The following is a 17,234-nucleotide window of genomic DNA, read 5'->3' on the forward strand; positions in this document are numbered from 1 at the left end:
CCCTTACTCTAGTAAAGGGTAGCCAATCGGTGCTAGCCTGTTTAACCTTCTTGCTCTTCCCTGATCGCTTCTCTCTGCCCTTACCTCGTCCTTTCCCGTTTTCGTTGTTTCTCCTTCCGCACCGTTGCTCCCGAGCTTGTCACTGCTTGTTGTCCTTGTGCAGCGAAACTACGCACTCAACGTCGGTGGGCTGAGGCTGATTGCTCGCATTCGGTGGTGTCGTCTCTTTATACGGCTTTAGTTGCCCTTCCCCCTCTAGGCCCGCGCTCATGCGTGAGGTTGATCCATTAGGGCGCACTAGTTCAATAACACTACACCGGCGAATCCGTGGCCCGATGTTGATGAGTGTCGCGCATTCGGAACGCTTCGACGTCGCGTCACTTGTCTGTTCGCTTCCTCTGGCATCAAAGCTGCAATGATGTTTGATCGTAGTGAGTTATTGCATCGTTTACCTGAGCGAGAAAATTAATTCTGTGCGGCAGCGATCAGCTTGGTTAACATTTCTACAGATCTTACCTATAACAGAGCTAGTGCAACGCACTTTACTCGTTTTATCAGTATTTGTTCTGGAGGTGCAAATTTTAGTACACGGACTTTCATTATAGGCGCGCGATAATTTGCAGTAGAGGTTAAGCAAGCACGTACAGCTTGCTTGTTCGTGAACAAATTTTTTGACGTCTTGATTTGACTGTACCGCTTATTTACTGAACCATTATCTACTCTTCATTCGCCCCCACAGAGCTTTTCTTGTATTCTGGTGATAGAGGGATCTGGCATGCTCTTAGAAATACTTTCTCGACGTCGTTATTAAAGAATTACACCGAATGCACAAAAACAACAATCGGTGTTTGTAAGTAACTGCTGACATATTTCAACGCTGTTGTTGTCCTTGTTGAAAAATAGAAATAGCAGGTTATCAAATTTTGCGTAGACTGGCTTGGACTGGCAGCCTTACAAAAAGTGGAACTGTCTTCAATACTACAGGGTGTTTCGCGTAACTTTAACAATACGCGAAACCTTAAAAACATGCAAATGCCACGTAGCTGGACTGAACCAAGGTAATGTTGTTTGCCGTCGCTTCGAGATACTCAGAATGTTTGCATTTCACCTAAGTAGATAATTAGTCCTAATTAATTGACACATTTCTCAATTATTATAATTAGATTAAGAGTGTCCATGGCAAAATTGTAGAGCAACATGAAAAACTCCCCTTACAGCCTTCTCTTGCTCACTACGTGCTACGGAAAGCTGTGTCGGAGGTACGTTTCTTATGTTGCTCTGCAATTTTGTCATTGACACTTTTTTGTTTAATTATATTTAATTATCCAATTATATTTAATTATCCGCGCAAGCCATATATTGGCTTGCGCGGATAGTGTGTTTCGTGCGGCACTTGCAAATGGAGCGATGTGTGGCGCAACTGCCTCGCCAATCACGAGATCGCGAGAGGGGGCTCGTGGGTGACGCATGGGAACGATTCACAGCAGCCGCAGCAGAGAGACCTCCGCTCATGCAGCGCTTTGTTTCCATACAGACGACACGCGCTACTCTGGCGCCTTCTCGTAGCCATCGTCGCCGCAGTGCGCGTCTTGTGCGGTGCTAAGCTTTTGTTATCACGTTTTCGCCATATCCCTTTCGTCCGCTTTCCGCCTCATGATTCCGCTGTGCCTTGCTCCTCCGCCGTCCTTCTCGCGCTCTCTTCGCTATCGCCGTCTTTCATCACCCGCTGCACTCCGCGTTCGCTCTTTCATCCTTTGCTGTGCTTGTTCGCTCGCTTACGTGCGATGCCTAGGCACGCCAACGCTCAACGCAGGAAAGGGCACCTAAGAGCTGCATTCTAAAAGGAGTACTGATCTGTATCAACTGTATTATAAGTTCGCTGCAGCAGTGCGCAGTTCTGAAATATAGCGTTATGACATGGGTCACTCATGCTGTATATACCGCCGTACAATGGATTCATTAAGCGGACAGCAACTCCTTCGGGCTGAAAGAAGTATTCATAGACATTTAGTGCGGTGGGCTGTTGGCGAACGGTAGCCTTAAAAGTCGCGACTTGCGTGGTGCATTCGCAATAGGGGTCGCCTTAATGTCAGCACTCATCACGTGTACCCTCCTGTTAAGCCACCAGCTGGTCATGCTCGCTATATCGTGCAGGCCAAGTGATTGTGTGGGGCCAGTTGGCTGATAACACGGCAGTGCTCCGTATATAGAGAGAGCTGGAAGCGGTGGCCAGGGACGTTGACTCTCTTCAGTACGCTACCCTGCACCTGGGGAGGTGGAAGTGAAATAAGAGACAGTCGATATCAAATCGCGCGCACTATACAAGATGCGGCGTGTCTGAATCAGCGTGAGGCTCATTAAGCTGTAGACTTGTCCGAACCTTGATTGGCGCCACCTACCCCAACCGTACGACCTTGACAGAAGACACGGATGTGCGCCACCTGCTGCGGACTTGCCCAGGCACTTGACATATCCGGGAGCCCTTGCTCAGAAGGTCTCGCCTCCTGAGTGACCGGCATGCTGACTTCATCAAGTGGAGTCATGATGGCTGTAATAAAATCTGTGCAGGAGTTGCTGCGTATGGCAGGATTGCATTTGCATATATACTTTTTTTTTAGTTTATTTTATGCCCTGAAGCAGCTTTCTTAGAAACAATGGAAAAAATAATTATAACTAGCACTATCACTTTTCGGAGCGCACTTCGCTGTTTCTTGTATTTTCCTAGGGTTTCGCCTTTCCAATGTCCTAGGCAGGGAGGACTGGGCGCATAATTGGTCGAGCAGCAAGCATCAGCGGGCGGGGGAAACGGTTGCCGGAGTGTCGCCTCGGACGCAGCGAAACCGGGCGAAACGGAGCGTTCCTCCCTTCATTCGGCGCTCGGGCGAGCTCCTTGGCGAAAGATAACGGATGATTCCGGGTGCGACAGAATGCCGGCCTCGCGGGACCCCGCGGGCGTAGCTCTCCACGGGGGCGAGCTGCCGTCGTCGCGTCGGCGAGGCCGCGCTATTGATGGAAGATGCTTCTTATCGGTTTTCCCCGCTGGGCCGAAGTTCGGTGTTTGAAAGGGCCCCTTGCACACCGCGCTCGCCTGAACGTGAGCGGGACACTTGAGAGCCCGGTACGGTTTCTTTATTGGGCCGCTCGAGGAGTGTGAGCGTGGGGACGGTTCGAGCAGCGTTTCGCTCGAGGCTTGGATGTGAAGTTGACGATATATGTCGTCGTCTTTCCCCTTAAGGCAAAAAGGTTAGAAGGGGTTGGTCAAAAGTTCCGCGAATGAGGGATTGAAAGGTTATAAATACAAGTGCAATCCTGTACCAAGCGGAGTTTTGTTGTGGCCCGTCGGGTGGTTATCGCCGTTAGAAGCTTGCTTGTGTCTGGAAGGCCGCGCTCTTCATTTGCTACCTGCTTCACTGCGCTCCTCTTCTTTAGCGGCTAACGAGTCGGTATGGGTACAAAAGTTAGTTCTTCCATAGTCGGGGTAGTGTTTTGACCGAAAACTGTTAATTTCCATTTTTTGTAAATTTCGGAGAAGTGTAGTACGACGGAGAATACTTGTCGTTGGGCATCCTGTGTTCACACCTCTCGTTTCGATATCAGTGTACGGTTCCATGGGTAGTCTTGTCACGCGCGCAGGTCTCTTTTGAAACATTTTGCGAAGAATATGTCTAACAACACTCCAGCATTCCTTTGAAATTAGCCATTCCTGTGCGCCGCGTTTCTTTTCTGTCGGTGCTGAAGTGGTTTGTGATGATCAACAAGTATGCATATATCTCCACTTTGGATACACTGGGGACTTAGGCCGGCAGTCCCTGCGCCGGAGAGTGTCTTCCGTCAGAAGATTACTCAATGTACTGCCTACAGGGCAAATCTCGCGCCATCGTCTGAGCCAGTTTCTTTTAGGGCGCAAACGACAGAATGTGAATTGCATGTACGCCTGAGTTCTGTTCCAGCGCTTGACCGTCGATGTGTATTATGGCTCTCTAATGAGAATATTGGTGTGTGGGACTGTTGGTATATGTTAGGGAGTCTTATGGGAAGTGGCTTGGTTGAAGACGTGTTCATCGCTGATTGGTTTATGCTTCTTCAACATTGTCAGACAGCCGTGGTTCCCTCTTAATGCACCTTGCATTATTCGCTACTCAGTCTAGCACAAGAAATATGGCAGGAAATAAAACAATGCAATTTAATTATAGACATAGTGACCACGTACAGTCTCCTCGGTCACCGAAAGGAGTCCAGATTTTTTCCTGTATTAATTATTAAACATTTTTGTCTGTCTTTATCTTCTTTTATCTTAACACAACTACATCCAATATTGCTAGTGCCGTTGCGTAAAAAATAAATAAAATATAAACAATTTGAGAGAGAACGAGGATTAACTATAAGGCTATTAAGTAGAGAATTAACTATGATGCCATTTGAAAGACACCAATTGTCATTAATCACCCGTGCATATGTCAGCACGGTCCCGCCACTTTTCTCATTACAGTTTATTGTGAAAAAGCTTTTGTTGTCGAACAAGTCGGAAGATCGATGCTGCGATGGTTGTTTTATTTCTCCATATATGGCACACATACCCAGTGTGCAGGTATTAGAGAAGACTTGGCCAATACCTATATTGCTCAGCCATGTTGAGAGCAAAGAAAAGGACAAAATTCTTGACAAATTTCTTTTTCGGAAATCAAAGGAAAACTAAAACTTCCCGATGTTGTAAGATTTAGCAAGGAAATTGTTATGAATCAAAGCTTTCATGAGCTCAGTGCACGTTGTTTTGGCAGTGTCAAACAGAGAAGAGAGAGAGAGAGAGGAAAGGGGAAAGGCAGGGAGGTTAACCAGAGAAAAAGATCCGGTTGGCTACCCTACACTGGGGAGAGAGGAAAGGGGGAGGTAAAGTGGTAACAAAGTAGAGAAGCGTCGCATAGAGGTGCATAGGCTGAAAAGTTTTTCCTCGACTTTCATGTTCGGACAGACTGTCCTAAACAAGCACCAAGAGAAGACAGCGTAACGTAAAAGGGACTTCGCGGGCGTTACGCATTGCGCGTCCAGTCGATAAAGCGATATTGGTCTACCACTGAGTCAATGCCTGGCACATCAAGTCGACAGCGACATTTGTGCTCCCTCGCGGTCGTTTTCAGCAACGAGTCTGCTACCGCTGCGTTTGTGAAGGCCGGTATCATTTGTGCGAGAATCGTTTCTCTGTCAGGGCAGATGATGCTGGAAGGTAAGACAAAAAATACGAAAAAGGCGTGAGGACTGCTGCGATGCACAGGAAGGAAAAAAGAATGTCCAGAACGAGCGGCAAGCTTAGATTGTATCGCTAGCGTCGAGGAAACTGGGAAACTGAGAAAGATAAGAGACCGGAAGGAGATCATCGGAAGCGGAACTAGGCAGGACGTTGGTCGTCAGTCGAAATAGGGAGATGCAGAAACACGGCGTTGAGGTGCTGGCTGCTGTGATTGCGTGGTGCGACCGCTGGCGGAAAAAGAAAGCTGGCAGTGGCCGGGTGGTCGGCTTCCGTTTTTTTTTTTTTTTTTGGAACAGATGGCGTCCGCCGGTGGCGACCAGTGCTGCCTCGTGTAGTTGTGCTCTTATATAGAGAGAATTGAAAATGTTACCAAGTCTAGTCGATGGCCTTTGAAGAGCAATAGATTGCGTGTGCAACGCAAGTTCATTGGGTTTTCCTTTAAAGGTGTCGCAATATTGTCCAACAAGAAAATAGCATTTTGCGGGATGGGTTAGTGTGATTAGATTAGGAAATTTCTGAGGGGCTTGCACATTAAACATAATTTACCCGCTTTCGGACCGTATCGTTGGGCCACAACGATAACCGTCGTCTATCCTGGGCGCATTTCGTTTCTTTTACGTTGTGTACCCCGTACTAGCAGGTCACGAATGGCAAGTGCGTTATCAGAGTGACTTAGTAGGGCTTTTTTTTTTTACCTAAACTGGCTACAAGAGTGTAGCTAGTGCAGGAAGTCGCTTCCTTTTTCTTGCTGTAGAAAAATGTACCTCCGCCCACCTACACGAAGCGTTTTTTTGTAGCCGTAGTGTAGCATGAAAGCTACACTTTCTACACTGTGGTTTCGATGAGTGTTGGCAGCAGAGGACAAACAAGCAGGCCGGCGTTGCAAACACGTGACTCCATTTTGTCAGTGACTGTCGGCGCTGATATAGCGCCGATAGTGAATGTTCGCTGCAACGACGGTAAAGAAGTGCTGGCGTGGCCATGAATCACAGAGCAAGGTGAGTTAAAAGACAGTTATCTTACTCACGGATGGTGCGTACTGGTTGAGACTGCGCGCTGTATTATACGGAGTGGCGATGTATTTTGCTCCAGCCTGTCTAGGTTTGTTTACGCAAGCAAATGCGTACATTGACGTTTAGTTTCATGCAAGGGCGCATGCGCAGCTAGTGAGTACAAAGTCGGGCCAAGTGCGGAGTCAGGCGCTTTTCGTCTGCTGATGCAACAGACGACGCCGCAGTCTGCTCTGATTGGCTACAGCCCCGCCAGACAAACGCAGCACACGAAGTCGTGGCCTCTGCTCGGCATTACACTCGTCCACACGAGCCTGTACTACATGTGGCAAAAAAGAAAAAAATAGCGTTGTGTTCTTCGCAGGAAAAGAGCGAGCGCATGGTTTTCAAGAAAGGAAATGCAAGCAAGAAAAATAGAGGTTATTGTTGTGGGACTAGTATACTGTGGCATGTATGCATAGAAGTATAAACTGTAAATAGTTGAAATTTTGGCGTGTTTGTGAAAATTCGTACTTTAAGCGTGAAAGGGAAAAAAAAAACATGGGAACAGATGAACAGACGAACGCTAATCAAATCGTGGTTTTTCCCGTAAAATTCCAGAATTCAGTTGTATGTAAAATAATTGGTATTCCAGATAAAAAGAATATTTCTATGGTCGTTTCTTCTTTTAAAAAAGTTAATTAGGCAGTAGAGGTACGCCGCAAGCAGCGTCTTTTTACATATATGAAAGCTCACAGTGTCTTTGGGAAACTTGAAGTACTGATGTTCCTCGATTTTCTCGAATCTGGCCCTTTAGCATTTGTTTGTTCAACGGAAAGAAGCCTCAATTCGTTCCGCGTCTGGGTCCCTTGTTTAGAGCGCCGGTATCAGACAAAGAGGCGTTCATTCTCAGTGAGAGTGGAAACGTGCGAAAGCGGCCTGTCAGGAGAAACAAGTTGGTTAAATTTCATATTGAAAGCATTCGGAACTGTGTGAACCAAACCAGGGGACAGAAGAGAGAAGAGACGCGCAGCTCTTGCACGTTTTCTTTGTAACCTTTTTTTGTCTATATTATAGGCGATGTTTTGAATGCTTTCAAAATAATACAATAGTCATTAAAAGCGCACTAGTTTCGTCTGGTCGAGATATACGGGCAAAGCAGGAGCGCAGAGGTTGCAGAATAAGGCTCCGGCGGCGTCAGCCTTTGTTGACGTGGAGTCAGGTTACGGTTGCTATCGGCGAGCACAACTTAAAGAAAAATGCCCAGGACCCGTTGAGGCGAGCCATCATGAGCCATCGCCTTCGAGGACTATCCGAGAACATCCGAGCTGCCAATAAAGAAAAAAAAATGCTGCCAAGCGGCGTGGCATGGTTTCGCACTTTTTTCGATTTCTCGTCCTCCCTTCCCTCGTCTGCCTTTCTCCCTCCACACGCACACTGAGCGCACACTTTCGGCCTCTGCACTGTATATAAAATGCGAAGCGAGTTCTCGAACCGTTTTCGTCGCGGTACCCCATTCCTTCCAGCCGAGTGGGCACCTTCCCCCTTTTCCCCGTTGCTTTTGAGCGGAACAATGGGGAACGTTAGCCGGGCACCGTATAGATGATGGTCGTGCGTGTCCCTAAGAGAAAAAAAGGAAAGATGGAAAGAAAGAGAAATGGAGGATAACCTCCTCCTTGTTCCAGCTCGCCGTGTCGCTGCTTCCTTCCTTCCTTCCGGTCCGTGGCAGAAGTGAACTTCCTCCCCGGGGAAGAAAAAAAATGGGGAAAAAAGGAATGTGGCGGCACCGTCGCCGGGAAGTTTTTAACGGGCTGAGAGGAGATGGCCTGGGCGGCCGTCTCGTGGGTTCGCGCGCAGGCTGCCCGGGCCGGCTTCGCCCGATTGTTTCTCGGCCTCTCTCACCCTCGCTCCCACCCTTTCGCCTCCCGTTTGCCTCCCTTTTCCTCCGCCCTCTAATGTCTTCTTCGCGGTTGTTCCCTGGGGACGCTGCGTTGATGCCTCGCCTCGTTGTGCGCCCTGGGTCTCCCGGCCTTCGTCGTTGCTACCCTGCCTGCACGGTGCCCGTTCTTGTGTATGTGTTTCGGGTGCGAGCGGGAGCATTGTTTGGTAGCGGCATCGTCGTCGCTGCTTGATGGCGGAGGCGCACGGCGCGGATGTCGTCGCACGGCGCACGATGTCGTCGCCGCTGCGGGCTTCGTTCTCCCGCGGGCGCAGATTGGGTGTTTCCATAATCCCTTTAGGGACCTTTCGCGGACCGCCGCCTTCTCCCTGGCCCGTCTGCTGCGGGAGAAGGAGAACGGCGTAGCTGTTTTGTCGTTTCGTGCTTTTCGCGAGGAACATCTTGCGGAGGAGACGGGGTCGCGGAGCTTTCTTTAAACGGTTCGAGGGGCGTGTACCGTGGCGCTGTGGTGGAAAGCATTTCAGTCGTGGTAGACAGAAAGCAAAAAGGGATACGCATACTTGGATGATAGGCGCGCACACGCACGTTTGCTGCGCTTTTGAGCTTCTATTTATCTTTCTTATCTTCTAGTTTTGGAATACGAATGTACCTATAACTGACACGGAACACTGAACTGATTTTTGGGGAGACCGGTGAGGTGCAGGTGGATTCAGGGAGAATTAGTGTTGGCCTGAAAGCAGCATGAAGGTAATAAGAGCATAGGTTTTTCAAAGTCTTTGTTGTAGAGTGACAGAAAAGGACAGAAACAGATAAGCGAGCGAAGGCTGCTGAACATTGCGTTGGGCTTCGCATGTTTACAATATTCTAAAAACGGAAGCGCACGACGTGAAGAAGACAGGCTGGGCGCTGAACATCAACTGTGGTTGCTCAGGACTCGCCATGTCTCGATCAAATTGTTTGTTTTCCTACGTTCGGTTGTGTGAATATGGGAAACCACTCCCCAACCAGCTCAGCTCTCTGCCCTAACTACTGCGTCGGACTTGTTCGTTGGACGTGAGGCGACGCAGGCTCCAGGAAACATGGACAGGACGGGGACAATGCAACGTGGCGCCGTCTTGCATAGCACTATGCTGTGTCGAGCCCGCCTCGCCTAACGCTGCTGCGGCTTCGAATAATTTTGTCAAATATGTCTCAGAAGACAGAAGAGGGAAATGCGCGTGCGACAGGGACACATGAACTGACGCGTGTGACTGCGCGCCTTTCTTGGCAGATTGCTTTGCACACGCGCGCCATAAGACTAGGCGGCTCGCGAAACAACTTCAGTGGACTTCATCAGAAAGGCGGAATGGTTATGTGTCGCTCTCGGCTCGGCAAACTTACCGCTTAAGGAAATTGCCTTCTTGCAAGCGCAGGCGGGATGGTGTGCTCGGTCACGAGGAGAGTGAGTTGGGGAAGAGCTAGGGCTCTTTAAGAAGGCCGTTACTTTCTGCAATAAATCTGTTCGAACTAGAGCGCAGTAGTGTGCTTGTTTCCTTGTTCGCGTGTACTTGTCGTGCGCGCTGTAACGTTTTGGCAGTGTTCTCGCAGAAATAACACGAAATGGCCCCTGCGGAAAGGGGAAAATCAATTCGGTTATCTCAGTTCACATGGTTCCTAAAAGAAGAACGGATACGGGAATTTAATACCTCTGAAGCCTAATAAAGTTTACCGCCAGCGTGTTCCATGAAAAAGGAAAAGGAAAGAAAAATACTGCCGGATGTGGCTAATAACTGCAAAGCCAATATGTAGCCCGATGTCATTACAGAGCTTGTTTCGCTAACGCGCTTCCGTGCCCACGTTCTCTTACTTCTCCCGCTTCGTTTGCTCGCTAGAGCTTAACGCGACACTTTGTTTTTTTTTTTCTTCTCTTCACCCCCACGCCCCTCTCTAGTTTTCCGAGGAAGATTAAAAATTTGAGCCCGTTTCGCTGTCGCCCGAGTTCACTTTGCCTTCGTCGTCGTTACGTCATCGTTGTGCTTCCTTTTCGCTTGCGTTTGCTCTTTCGCTGTCTTAATATCACGTTTTTTTTTCCGAGTAATCCAGTTTTGTACCTTCTCATCACTTCGTCGCCAGTTCTCGTGAAACTAGTTTTGTTTTGAGTTCTTTCTTTTTCAGTTATTTTTATGTTGAAAACAAAATGTACCGCTCGCGGCATAGGCGCCTTCCGGTGCCAGCAATCTTCTCGTGCCCGTCAACCTGCGTGGATTTTTCTGTCGTCGGTATGAGTCGGGTTACACCGGATCTACTTCCTTTCCTTTTTTTTTTTTGCGGTTGTTATTCACGTGGGCATGTTATTCTCCCGTGCTCTGCCATCTCGGGGTAAGCAGCGGCGGACTAATGAGATTCTTTTGCCGCGTCGAGGTACCCTCGGTGTTCTCCTGCGCTTTTTTCTTTCTTTCATTCTTTTTTCACGCGTCCTGTTTTTCGTGCGTGCGAGAGATGGCGAGCATAATGACGGCGCTTCTCGAGAACGGCCAGCTTTCTTGGTGTCTGCCGGTGCTTCAAAATAACTTTAGCCGTCCGACCTGGATAACGCCGGAAATGATGCTTTATTTTTTTTCCTCCCCACTCTCCGGCGCATGTCGGCGTGTAACGTTATTAATAGAACCACTCTTAACTTCGCCGGGGACCTCACGCGTGAATGCCTCTTCACCAGATTTAACTTCATCGCGTTGAAACTCGCTACCAAATCTCGGGCAACAGAGCGCACAAAAGCAATGCACATAGGAAAACGAAAGAGTGGGAGAGGCGCCGTTCATAATTTTTTGCTTTTCCCGTTTCCTTCGTGGCGCGTGTCTTGTTCAAATTTTCCACCGTGAGCGACAACGCATTTTCTCGTTCTGCCACCGACGAATCAGCAGAAAAGTCCAGGTGGATAATTAAAATTCCTTCTGAAACGGCAGTGGACAGATCTGCCAAAAAAAAAAAAAAAGGCACAGTCGAGAAATCTCGGAAATGGATGCCCGTCGATTCAGTTATGTATGTACCTGTGAGTTCACAGCAGGCGGCCTGTGCATTTTTCACATCGGGCAGTCGAATATATCATTCGTTTGATTTTAGATAATGAACGTGCTCCTCTCAACAGCGGTACTCCATAGGTGGTGCAATGATATTGTATAAGCTTTTTTTTTTTTTTTTTTTTTTAGTGTACAGTCTATTGAACCACATGAGATATGGAGCGTTTTGGACCCAACTGTTCTGTCCCAGCATAATTAAAGCGTTTCAGAATAGCAGCAGACAGATGTATGATGACTGTTTCTCTCTCTTTCACTGTCTCTGCGCGCGCAGGTGTCGTATGCCCGCCCTAGTAGTGAGGCTATTAAGGGTGCCAACCTGTACGTCAGCGGACTGCCCAAGTCCATGACTCAGCAGGATTTGGAAGGGCTCTTCTCTCCCTATGGCCGCATCATCACTTCGCGCATCCTCTGCGACAACATCACCGGTCTGTCCAAGGGCGTCGGCTTCGTGCGCTTCGACCAGCGCGTGGAGGCCGAGCGCGCCATCAAGCACCTGCACAACAGCGTGCCGGCCGACGGGGGCGCCACGGAGCCCATCACCGTCAAGTTCGCCAACAACCCGAGCAACAACGCCAAGGCGATCGCGCCGCTGGCCGCCTACCTGTCGCCGCAGCGACGCTTCCCGGGGCCCATACACCACCCGGCTAACCGCTTCAGGTGAGTCGCTTTTGCAGGGCGAGTGGGCGATGTGCGCCCGGTCGGTATGGCTGCTCCAACGTGTTGGAGCAGCCATACCATTCCCATTGGCGCCAGCGGAATGCTGGCGCCAATGGCAAGCGATTCAGATTTGAACGAGCCATTAGCACACTTGTGGCAGCGAGCGCTCTAGCATTTTAAAACCTGCTGGAGAACAAAGTGGACTAGAGCTGAAACAGTAGCATTTGCTTCCCTCTTGACACCGGGCACCGTCGTGGTCATCTCTCAAAGCAGCGATCTTCCAAGCGGGAAGAATAAGCATAACTGTCATATCTCCCACATGTTTCGTAGAGTTACCTAGTTGGAGCTCGCTCTACGATTTAACGAATGTTAATTGCGTCATGTTTTACGAAAGTTCCGTTTGCGAATGGTGTCGAAAGATGGGGCGATTGACGCTGAGTTCCAAGAAAATAATGCGCGTAAAAAGCAAACGAAATTGGGGTTTACTTGTGCCACTCACTTTCGGCAGCGCCGTATGCCAGAGCCGTACCTGCTTTGAGCAACTTTTTTATGTAGTTCCCGAACCAGGTGAAATCGGCAACAAAGTCGCTGAAGTAATCGCCCTCTATAAGTAAGTCTCCGCTGATCGTGGCTTACTGCTGCTTGTGGCTGGCGTCCGTGGGTAAAATATCGTTATTAAAGGGCATGTGTATTCCGCAAAAAACATGCAAACTGAGCAGTGGTTTAAACTTTGCATGCAGCAAAGGCAGATTCGAGGACTCGCAGCAAAGTGAAAATCCAGGCACCCGGAACGTTAATCAGCGAACTACGACGCAGAGGGCATCTCGTGAAGTGTCCGCAGTCCTGTCGAAGCGACATCGAGGTGCTAATTTGAACGCAGCGTGGCGTCGTCTTTGGGGCGCTACATCCCGCAGGGAAGTAATAGGCCGTGTTTGGATCGCACCGCTGGTACGATCTGTTGGGAACTCGGCGCTGACGCCCGTGGTTGTACCTGGGTCGCAAGCCCCAAGGGTAGCGTTGGCCTGGCGGCCTGGGGTACAACTGGAAGCATCCGAAGGTCCCGGCAAAGCATGAGTCGACTGGTAACAACGAAACAACTTGTTTATTTTAACATCGCAAAGAGTTGGCGGTCAGGTTTGACCGAAGTAGAGAGACGGGAGAGTACTTCACTCAACAGAAGAAATCGGAGCCCTCCTTTTGGCGTCCGGGGGCAGCTGTTTTTATACTCTCGCAGTTGAGGGCAAGAAGGAACCCCTCAAAAGACGAGCACGTGAATGTACAATGGGCTAATGGTGACGCACACTGTCGTAGCGCTGCCGTAGCACCATGTCGAGCACGATCTCGTAGCACCCTGTCGTAGCGCTGCCGTAGCACCATGTCGAGCACGATCTCGTAGCACCCTGTCGTAGCGCTGCCGGTCGGGCACAATGACTGTAATGAGAGGATGATCCCTGCTTTCGCATCGCCTGGTTCGGGCACAATGACTGGAATGAGAGGGTGATCCTTTGCGGTCGCATCGCCGCAGTCGCGCCTGGAAACACCTGCCGATGAGCGTTGCGGCGACGACGATCGGGCCAAAATGTCTGCCGCCCCGCCGCAGTCGCGCCGGCAAAACCACGTGTCGCAGGCGAAACGCAACAGACCGCCCCGCCGGGGGAAGGAGATCCCGATGGACAGGGGACTGCATCCGCTGTCCGGAGGGATGTCGCTCGATGATGCTCATAACCGAAGTCGGGCGTCCCTCGACGTTTCTTGAGCGCAGCGCACACAGAAGGCCTCGTTCTCTCGTTCAGGTTCGCACGGGACACTGCAAAGTGACTTCGGGAGAGTTCACATTTTTGTTCTCGTTCCCGGCAAGCGTTAGAACTACGCTGAAACTCAACCGCTCAGTCAGCAAGCACGGCACAACCCTCACTAAGCCCTGCCAGGCTCTTTCCCCTTTTTATACCACTGCCTAGTTCCTTACAGTAGTCTAGCATCACTCAGAACGCGTCCACAAATTGAAAAATTGCACTAGAAAGCATATCATCACTTTGAAACACTAAACAAAAGCAATATGTTAAAAAAAATCCTGCCTCAGGAAGAAAAACATCAGTAACAAACAATTTTGAGGCTGATTCCTACGTTAGGGGCTTCGACTTAAGCCATCGGCGTTACCGTTGAGACTCCCCTTTTTGTAACGCACCTCAAAGGAATATTGTTGTAAAGCGAGGCTCCAGCGCAGGAGGCGGCCATTTTTGGGAGAGATGGTCTGCAGCCATTGGAGAGGGCAGTGATCCGTCTCAATGATAAACCTCGAGCCGGCTAGATAGCATGACAATTTCTGAACGGCCCACACGAGACACGCACACTCTTTCTCGGTGGCGCTATACGCCTGCTCACGACTGGACAGCTTACGACTAGCATACAGGACGGGGTGTTCTACTTCTCCATTTTCCCGTTGGCACAGTACAACGCCCATGCCTCGCTCACTAGCATCGCACTGAACAATGAACCCTTTTGTATAGTCTGGCGATCGTAGCACAGGCTGGCTTGTTAGGGCACTCTTTAGGGCGCTAAAAGCTCTTTCCTTTGTCTCGTCCCAGACGACTGTTTGAGGCTCTGTCTTTCTTAGAGCATCCGTCAGGGTAGCCGCGATATCAGAGTACCTAGGGATGTACCTCTGATAGTAGCCGGCGACACCCAAGAACGACCGAATATCGGTCTTTGTGCGCGGTTGCGGAAAGTCTCGCACAGCGGCCACTTTTATTTCAGAGGGGCGGCGACGACCCTGACCAATCACGTGACCGAGGTAGACAACCTCGGCCTGTGCTAACTGGCACTTAGGAGCCTTTACTGTCAAGCCTGCTTCGCGCAGGCGGGTTAGCACTGCCCGCAAGTGTGTCATATGCTCAGACCAGGATGCGGAGAATATCGCTACGTCGTCTAGATACGGTAAAGCGAATTCTTGCTGTCCCCGCAACACTTTATCCATGAGGCTTGAAAAACAGTATGGCGCGTTCTTCAACCCAAAACTCAACACTTTAGGACGGAATGTTCCCATTGGTGAAATGAACGCCGCATACCTACTAGCCTCTTGTGTAAGTGGAACCTGCCAATAACCCCTGACAAGATCTAGGGTGGAAATAAACTGAGCGCTACTAACTTTCTCAAGGCGCTCCTCGATGTTAGGGATCGGATAAATTTGATCCTTAGTGATGGAATTAAGCCTGCGGTAGTCGACGCAAGGACGAGGTTCCTTGCCCGGTACCTCAACTAAAATCAAAGGGGAGGTATAATCACTCTCACCTGCCTCAATAACACCGAGCTGTAGCATTTTCTTTACCTCAGCCTCCATAATATCGCTCTGGCGGGGTGACACCCGATACGCCTTGGATCGTACTGTCTCTGGGGAGGTAAGTTCTATATCATGAGTAAGTACAGAAGTCCTACCAGGCCTCTCAGAGAACAGACCTTGAAACTCTTGTAATAGCTGGTGTAGTTCGGTTTTCTGCTCGGGCGACAGCGGTGCTTTACTGATAAGGTCACTAATGACTTGACCGGTGTCTTCCCTGTTCGTCACTGAGCCTAGTCCCGGAAGCTCGACCGGAAGCTCTTCAGGAACGTTTACCATCATGCACACCACTGCTTCCCTTTGTCTATAAGGTTTGAGCAGATTACAGTGGTAAACTTGCTGTGCTTTCCGCTTTCCTGGCAGACTTACCACGTAGTTAACGTCCGACAGTTTCTGAACAATTCGTGCTGGGCCCTCCCACTGCACGTCTAGTTTGTTGTTTAGCGATGTGCGCAATATCATGACCTCATCGCCAACCTCAAAACGACGGGCCCTGGCTGTCCGATCATAATAAACCTTGGCCCTCTGCTGGGCCTTTGTCATTGCTTCACCTGACAACTCCTGTGCCCTTCTTAAGCGTTCGAGGAGCTTAAGCACGTACTCCACCACGACTGGGTCGTCGCCCCTACCTTCCCACGATTCTCGAAGCATGCGAAGCGGAGATCGAAGCGAGCGACCGTACACCAGTTCAGCTGGCGAAAACCCCGTAGCCGCATGCGGCGCGGTCCTTAAAGCAAACATCACCCCAGGCAGACACAGCTCCCAGTCAGTTCGATGTTCAAAACACAACGCTCTCAACACGCGCTTCATGACGGAGTGGAGCTTCTCAACGGAATTCGACTGTGGGTGGTACACTGAGCTGTGTAACAGCTTTACCCCACACCTTTCGAGAAAAGTTGTCGTCAAAGCGCTAGTAAACACTGTGCCCTGATCTGATTGGATTTCCGCAGGGAAACCAACTCGCGCAAATATGGACAGTAGTGCATTAACTATCTCAACTGAGCTGAGTTCTTTAAGCGGCACTGCTTCAGGGAACTTTGTCGCTGGGCAGATCACAGTCAAAATGTGTCTGTACCCCGTGGCTGTTACCGGCAGAGGTCCCACAGTATCAATAACGAGCCGTCTAAAAGGCTCCGTAATGATAGGTACCAATTTCGACGGCGCCCTCGATTTGTCCCCTGGTTTGCCCACCCGCTGACAAGTGTCACATGTCCTCACGAAATGGTCTGCGTCCCGAAAACACCCTGGCCAATAGTACTCTTGCAAGAGACGGTCCTTAGTTTTCTTAACTCCTAGGTGTCCGGACCACGAACCCCCGTGTGACAAGCGCAACAGATCCTGACGATAGCATTGAGGCACGATCAGCTGATCGAACTCAACTCCTCTGCGGTCTAGATACTTCCGGTACAGGACTCCACCTCTTTCCACAAAACGCGCAGTTTTCCTGGCGATACCTTCTTTGACATTGCAGCGCACGTTTTCCAGGCTGCCATCCTTTTTTTGCTCGGCTATCAAAGCCGTCCGGCTGACTTTTAGCAACCTATCAAGTCCGTCTGACGTAGGCGCGATGAGCAAATCAGTAGATAGCTCTTCTAACTTTCCCGTGTCGGGCGTTTCCTCTCCAGTATCTGGCGCCTTTAACGTTACAGACTCAAGTTTATTCAGTTCGGGCGTGCTCTGAATATCAGCTTGCTGCGCCTCTGACCCTTTTTCGTTTTTTGATAACGTCGGCCCCGCAACTACCGCCTTTGCAGCGAGCTCCCGAACCTTCGATCTGGTTAAGGCCTGAACACTAGCTTCACCAAACAAAAGCCCCTTCTCGCGCAGGAGGTGATCGGACCTGTTTGAAAATAGGTACGGGTACTGGGGTGGCAGCATAGATGACACTGCCGCCTCTGTCTCAAGCGCTCCGAAAGGTCCTTCAATAAGCACCTTTGCTACTGGCAGACACACGCTATGAGCTTCCACGGCTTGCTTGATCCACGCGCACTCGCCCGTGAACATATGGGGTTCTACGTAAGACGGGTGAACTACATCCATCGTAGCTGCGGAA

At 49.9% G+C, this 17,234-nt stretch overlaps 1 protein-coding gene across 6 annotated transcripts in view; it reads left to right on the forward strand.

The window, feature by feature from the left end:
- The window catches only part of fne (ELAV like RNA binding protein found in neurons), a 204,415-nt gene that overhangs the window by 163,665 nt on the left and 23,516 nt on the right, over window positions 1-17,234 (forward strand). For all 6 annotated transcript variants that reach the window (XM_075673267.1, XM_075673268.1, XM_075673264.1 and 3 more), the window contains one exon: window positions 11,462-11,847. In XM_075673267.1, the coding sequence (XP_075529382.1) occupies window positions 11,462-11,847 (386 nt within the window). The remainder of the gene's footprint in view (window positions 1-11,461; window positions 11,848-17,234) is intronic.

Source organism: Dermacentor variabilis, chromosome 10 (assembly GCF_050947875.1).
Source record: "Dermacentor variabilis isolate Ectoservices chromosome 10, ASM5094787v1, whole genome shotgun sequence".
Classification (NCBI taxonomy): Eukaryota; Metazoa; Arthropoda; class Arachnida; order Ixodida; family Ixodidae; genus Dermacentor; species Dermacentor variabilis.